The sequence below is a fragment of the Chrysochloris asiatica genome, unplaced genomic scaffold (assembly GCF_000296735.1).
Source record: "Chrysochloris asiatica unplaced genomic scaffold, ChrAsi1.0 scaffold00246, whole genome shotgun sequence".
Lineage (NCBI taxonomy): Eukaryota > Metazoa > Chordata > Mammalia > Afrosoricida > Chrysochloridae > Chrysochloris > Chrysochloris asiatica.
In genome coordinates, this window is record NW_006408764.1 from 3,601,681 (window position 1) to 3,609,174 (window position 7,494).

At 39.7% G+C, this 7,494-nt stretch overlaps 1 protein-coding gene across 1 annotated transcript in view; it reads left to right on the top strand.

Moving 5' to 3' along the window:
• Positions 1-6,881, top strand: part of PRKAR2A (protein kinase, cAMP-dependent, regulatory, type II, alpha) — a 122,891-nt gene extending 116,010 nt beyond the window's left edge. The window contains exons 9-11 of the mRNA XM_006873655.1: positions 3,244-3,309; positions 6,136-6,277; positions 6,748-6,881. Coding sequence (XP_006873717.1) covers positions 3,244-3,309; positions 6,136-6,277; positions 6,748-6,881 — 342 coding nt within the window. The remainder of the gene's footprint in view (positions 1-3,243; positions 3,310-6,135; positions 6,278-6,747) is intronic.
• The last annotated feature ends 613 nt before the right edge of the window (positions 6,882-7,494 follow it).

Below are 7,494 nucleotides of genomic sequence, written 5' to 3' on the forward strand. Positions count from 1 at the left end.
CATTGAAGTCATTGGCAAAGACCACCAGGAATTGATAGAATACAAATTGAAATCTTACAACAAACTGATGCGAAACTTGAGGCACTCATTTATCTATGCTAAGAAATTGGAAGACAACTACCTGATCAAATGATTAGAAGAGATCCATATTTGTGCCCATTCCAAAAAGAGGTGACCCAATGGAATGCAGTTGTCTTCAGACAATATCATTGATATCCCATGTGAGTAAACTTTTACTAAGGTAATACAAAAACAGCTACAACCATACATTGACTTCTAGAGGTTCAAGCCTGTTTCAGAAGAGAAACATCGAACAAGGCATGTCATTGCTGATGTCAAATAGATCTTGGCTGAAAGCAGAGAATACCAGAAGGATGTTTACTTGTGCTTTATTGACTATGCAAATGCTTTCAGTTGTGTGGATTATGACAAGCTATGGACACCATTGTGAAGTATGAGTATTCCGGAACACTTAATTGTGCTCATGAGGAACCAGTTGTTCGGACAGAACAAGGGAACACCTAATGGTTTAAAATCAGGAAAGGTGTATGTCAGGGTTGTATTCGTACATCATATTTATTCAATCTGTATGTTGAACAAATAATCAGAGAAGCTGGATTATACGAAGAAAAACATGGCATCAGGATTGGAGGAAGGTTCATTAACAACCTGCCATATGTAGATGATACAACCTTGCTTGCTGAAAGCCAAAGAGGACTTAAAATACTTACTGAAGATGATCAAAGACCACAGCCTTCAGTATGGGTTGCACTTTAGTGTAAAGAAAATAAAAATCGTCACCACGGAACAAATAAATAACATCCATTTAAATGGAGAAAAAAATCAAAGCTGTCAGTGACTTCGTTTTACTTGGATCAAGCATCAACACTCATGGAAGCAGCAGTCAAGAAATCAAATGACATATTGCATTGGGCAAATCTGCTGCACAAGACCTCTTTAAAGTGTTGAAGAGCAAAGATGTCAGTTTGAGGACTAAGGTGCACCTGATACAAGTCATGGTATTTTCCATAACCTCATCTGCATGTGAAAGTTGGATAATGAATAAGAAGACCATAGAATTGATGTATTTGAATTATGGTTTTGGAGGAGAATATTGGAAGTACCCTGGACTGCCAAGAGAACAAATAGATCTGTGTTGGAAGAAGTACAGCCAAGAGTGCTCCTTGGAAGCCAGGATGGCCAGACTTCATCTTTCATACTTTGACCATATTATCAGAATGGAGAAGGATAATCATGTTTGGTAAAATGGAAGGTCTGAGAAAAAGAGGAAATCCCCTAATGAGATGGATTGGCACAGTGGCAGCATGAGTGGGCTCAAACACACAATTGTGAGCTTGGCTCCAGATGGAGCAGTGTTTTATTCTGTTGTACATAGGGTTGCTATGAGTTGGTACTGATTCGATGGCACCCAGCAACAACAAGTGTCCCCTTGTTGTGTTTGAACAACTGCCTCTTGGTCTGTGTACAGGCATGAGCACAATTAAGTGTTCTGGAATATCCATTCTTCATAATGTTATGCATAGCTTGTTATGGTCCACTCAGTTGAAAGCCTTTGCATTGTCAATAAGGCACAAGTAAACATCTTTCTGCTATACTCTGCTTTTAGCCAAGATCCATCAGACATCCCTCATTCCATGTCTTCTTCTGAATCCAGCTTGAATTTCTTGCAGCAGACTGTCAATGTACTGCTGCAACCATTTTAAAATTTATCTTCAAAATTTTATTTGCATGTGATATTATTTGATGATTTTCACATTCATACATAGGTATACATTGGCATATACATAGGTTAAAATACGTTTTGAGTACTTATAAGTTATTAATATTGCACATCTGTCTAAATGAAAGGACTCATGCACTTTCCTTCAACACCTGTCACCTCTGGAAAGCTCCCCTACTCTAAAGTGCATTCCTTCTAGGTCACAGGAATGTTTCCACATATTAATCTTTATTACTCTTGACCTCCCAGTGATACTGAATACTGGTGGCTGCATTGTCCTTTCTGAAAATCTCTCCTTGAGCCTAGAAACCTTTCCTGCTTCTGGCTTCTCCTCAGTTTCCTTCATGGCTTCCTATGTTTTTTCACACAGCTATTTATATAATGCTAAAATGTCATAGTAATTTGGCTCTGCTGAATGTAGGATACCTCCTTAATGTAGCAACGCAACTTCCATGTGACTCTACTCACATGGACTAGATTAGTTTAGAAGCTTCTGCCTCAGCTATATATGCTGCCCATTTGGAGCTCTGTGTAGTGGTCAAAGAACATGACGCCTTATCCATGCTCAGAACTACAGATTCTCACGGGAGATACAAGACCCACATGTAACAAAAGCACATGATTAGTATTGCCATATCCAATGTTGCTGTTGTTGTTAAGTACCATGGCGTTGATTCTGACTCATAGTGACCCTACACAGGGTTTCCAAGGCTGTAAATCTTATGCAGTCATTATTCCAGAAGTTAAGACTAAAGCCTTTGCTCACATGGTACTTTTTATTTCAGTAAAGCCTATTGTGTACTATATACAACAGTTAGTGCTCCCAATTCCACATGCCTTGCTCCACTTTTTTCATATAGCAGTTAAATATCCAACATCAACAAAATTTAATGATGCATTGTCGATTATATATTGTCTACACTACTAGACTGTAAGTTCCACAATACAAGGATTTTTTTTTCTTACTGACCTAGATCACATCCCTAGAACAGTACCTAGTATGTAGTATTTAGTAAATTATTTGTTGAATTACCTGAATGACTGGTTTAGCTAGGTGGTTTAAAATCAAAATAAACAGAACACAAGCATCAACCCACATCAAAGAACCTCCCTCACCAAGCAGAGCCTTCTCCAGGTTCACTCTGCCCTTGTGCCTTTGATAATCGGGATCATCCCTGAACCCTATGCCTCAGGGGTAGCCAGGAGTCACCTTGACACTTGTCTATATACAGCAGGTTTGCTTACTGGCCCGGTCATTGGGTAACCATAACAGACCAACATTCTGTGCAGTTGGCAGCCTAAGCACACTTGTAGAAATGTGAATACTCCATGTTAGGAGATGAGAGATGCATGCCAGTCATAGTTGAGCTGACATCCCCAGTGTTTAGGAAATTCGTAATGTTCTGCATTTGTTAGATTCATTTAGAGAATTGGAAAATAAATACAAATGAGAGCTCAATGCACATGTATGTCTCTGAACTCAACCTCCTCTCCTCTTTCAGGGTGACAAGGCTGACAGCTTTTACATTATAGAGTCCGGTGAAGTGAGCATCTTGATTAAAAGCAAGGTGAGTTTTTGTGTGATGGTGTAAGTTAAGCCAGTGAAGATCCAGATGCCAGGTGTATGCACAGGAAGTAACTGTTGGTTTTAAATAATGTGAACTGTGTTTGGTGTGCAAAAATCCTCATAGCTATGTGACTTACAAAGACAAATAGCGATTTCTTGTGTTTTCCTTGTTCTTGACTGTCTGTGCTTTTGTTGCTCACAGAAATTTAATTAATAATATAGGAAATACTGGTCCCCAAATCAGTAAGAAAATGATAAACAGTCTAATATAAAGTGGAAAAATTATATGAGGATGCTTCAAAAAGTTTGTGAAAAAATGGAATTAAAAGGTATTGGCATTTTTCCACAAACTTTTTGAGACCCCTTTATATAATAAAAAATATATAAATGGCACTAAAGATGGAAAAAGCTTCCAAGTACTGCAGGGGAGGTGTCTAGGACAGTTCTTATTATGACCATCTAATGGCTAGGGGACCTATAGACTAATAACCTATGGGTGGAAGAGTATAGAATTTGTTTTTTTAAAAGGTATATATTACTAAAGTAATCTAGCATGAAGCCTTTTTAAGAATTACTAAAAGAAGATTGAAGAATGACATAGAAATATGATTACTGTAAGGTAGTGTGACCCCACACACATTACACACAAAGAAAATACAGATTTTTACTACAAAAGACATGGTCTTTACTGGTACTCAGGTAAACAAAGATGTAGCTTAAAAAGTGGCACCATTTCTCTCAAATGTCCATTACATATATTATGTAAGACTTCAAGGCACACTCTCAATTTGAAAAATGCATTCTTATAAGCAGTTTGTTGTTGTTGTTAAGTGCCGTCGAGTCAGTTCTGATCCATAGTGACCCTGTGTAGGGTTTCTGAGGAGCAGCTGGTGAGCTTGAACCATCGACCTTGCAGCTCAAACGGCTTTGCAGTCTGGCACAGTAACCCACAACGCCACACCAGGACTCCTATAAGCAGTTAAACCAGACTAATTTCATTTACCCCCCAGTAGCAGATCAAGATAGCTTGATTTTTAATTTAAAAGGCAGTATTTCAAATGAAGGCATTCTGGTATGGCGCTGTAGGATAAACGCTTTATTGCTAACTATGAGGTTGGTGGTTCAAACCCACCAACAGCTCCTTGGAAACCCTATACAGGGTTACTGTGAGTCAGAACTTACTTGATGGCACTTAACAGCAACAATTTCAAATGACATAATTGTTTGAAGTGGTAAACATTTCTATCAGTATTTAGACTACCGGTACATAAGGGAGCTTCAGAAAGTTTGTGGGGAAACTGTATTATCTTTCCATTTCATTTTTCCAAAACGTTTTTGAAGCCCCCTCGTATGTTTGTACAATTCTCAAATATTATTTACAACCTATTATGATCATAGCATAAGGAGCTCTGGTAGCGTAGTGGCTACGAATCGGGCTGCGAACCTTAAGGTCAGCGGTTCGAAACTACCAGCTGCTCTGCAGGAGAAAGACGAGAGGCTTTCTACTCCCGTAAAGATTTACAGCCTCGGAAACCCTGTACAGGGTCGCTATGGGTCGGAACCGGAACCGACTCGACGGCACTTAACAACAACAACAACAATGATCATAGCATAGTGCACCTGCTGTGATCGTAGAATAGGACCAGCCACATTGCAGCACTGTGGTGCACAGAGGAAGTTTTGTCAGAAATGCAGTCTTGGGCTCTGTCGTAAACCTGCTGAATTCAGAATCTGCGTTGTAACAAATGGAACCCAGCTGTGGCCCTGTAGGATAAGCACTGGACTGCTAACCACAAAGTTAGTGGTTCAAACCCACCAAACCCAATATAGGGTCGCTATCAATGGGAGCTGACTTGACAGCACTTAACAACAACATTGTAACAAAACCCCAGAGAGCTGGTGCACTTGACTGTGTGTTAGAGGAGAAAGACTAGGTGGGCACAAACCTTTCTACATTCCTAAGAAATGCTACAGAAATTAGAAAGAGTGTGTTGATTTGAGCGAGCATGACCAACTTTGCAAAACAAGGACTGGTCAGGGCAGAAGTTTGGAAGGAGGAAAAATTATGGAGTAGGTAATGGACCTTCATCCCTTTCTGTTTTTTTGAACTTTTTATTGTGAATTGAGTGAAGGTCTATAGACCAGATCATCAGTTTTACATTTAACAAATTATATACTTTTCTTCACTACAATGATTGAAATCCCCTCCATGTACCAACAGTTAACAGTACTGACCTTTAGTTTCAATGTTAAGCTGCATACAACAAAGTGGTGCTTAGAGCTTGAGAATAAGTCTACTTTATAAATCTGGAAAAACAATTTTTTTACTAAAATGATTGTTCAGCAGATGGATTTTTAAAATAATAAGAAACTGCAGATATTATTTAATAAGAAAGATGAAACTAATACTAATACAAATAATACTTAAAGTATGTTACTGTGAAGCTCAAGAAAGACACAGTTCCAGGATTGTCATTCATTACCTAAGAGAAGTATTAACATTACTTAAAAAGAAATAGTAAATGGCCTTGGCTTTCCCTAAGAGGTCATCATCTTCTTTAAAAAAAAAAAGTATATACTTATGTATTTATAAAATCTTCTAAAGAAAATGGTCTGCTCCTCACCTTAGCCACTGCCTAAAAAATATTAGGTACATGCCAACTTGTCTGATTAAACTAGACCACTATAACTAGCCCATGCAGCTTATAAGGTCCAATTCAAGTCTCTCAGGTGAATTATGCTGAGAAAAGAGTGCAAGTGCATGCAATTGGACATGACCAACTATGATTCTGGAGGCAGCCCAGGTCACATTCTCTTCTTTCTCTAGACTAAGACAAGTAAGGATGGTGGGAACCAGGAGGTTGAGATCGCCCGCTGTCATAAGGGGCAATACTTTGGAGAGCTTGCACTGGTCACCAACAAACCCAGAGCTGCTTCAGCTTATGCAGTGGGAGATGTCAAATGCTTAGGTAAGAAAAATTCTTTATTAATTTTTTTCTCTAGCATGTAATATTTTGCTTCATCAACAAGCCTAGACTTATTCTGCCAGTTCTCACACACATCTGAGCCTGGACAACTTATGTGACCAACCAGAGATGTATTCTTTTAGCAAACATTCCTGAGCATTGCCTACAGCTTGTGAGTAAAGCAGGCACACAGGCCCCAGGGCCCTGTGAAAAGAGCAATAAAAGTGGTGGGTACCCAGGACTGTAGGGGGTGGGGAGAACAGGTACGGCTGAACTCTTGAAAACTTGATGACAGAGTCATGCTGTGTTTATGGAGAATCATCCTCCCTTTTTCTAAGTGCTGAGCATCCCAAGTCTAATCTACTGTAGCATGAGTGGTGGGTGTATTTAGGGAAAGTTTTACATGAGAGAAATGACTTGAATGTTTGCTGTAGATAATTCATTTTCTCCCTCACCTCTTTTTAACAATGCAGTTATGGATGTACAGGCGTTTGAGAGACTGCTGGGGCCCTGCATGGACATCATGAAGAGGAATATCTCACACTATGAGGAACAGCTGGTGAAGATGTTTGGTTCCAGCATGGATCTGAATGACCCTGTGCAGTAGATGTGCCACATCCCAGAGCCTTCTCAGTGTGACACCAAAACCTCCCAGTCAGCCACAGAACACACAGAAAACAGACATGACAGAATCGTTCCAGCTGTTGCTGCCACCGCTGCCTTGCTGTGGCCATGGGCATTTAGAAGACTTGAAAGTCAGCACTAAAAGATGAGCAGAGGTCCAACCCACACCTCCACTTTGCTTCTGAAAGTCCATTATTAGACTATTTATAATGATTACTCCAACCCTGTTTTCACATCTTTGGTTCAGAATGGCATGTCTCTCCAACAATTTAAGTGCCTGATACAAAGTCCAAAGTGTAAAACATCCTCCTTTCCCTCTCTTGCTGCTGCTATTGCTTTTGGAAGTTACTACAAGGTCTGCAGAAACCTATGGTGCAACGTAGACATCCTCCCCCAATCTTTCTCAAGGGAGGAAATGTTAGTAGCCTTGGATCTCCTCATTTGTCCTTTGAGAAAGTCCACATCTGTTCACACTTGTATCCTTTGCTTTTACAGTAGAAAATGGCGGCTAATATCATGGAGGCCTGTGGTCCTGTAGCCTTGTGCTGTCTGCTGTGTACAGCTGATCTCTAAATTATCACTCCAAACACCCATGA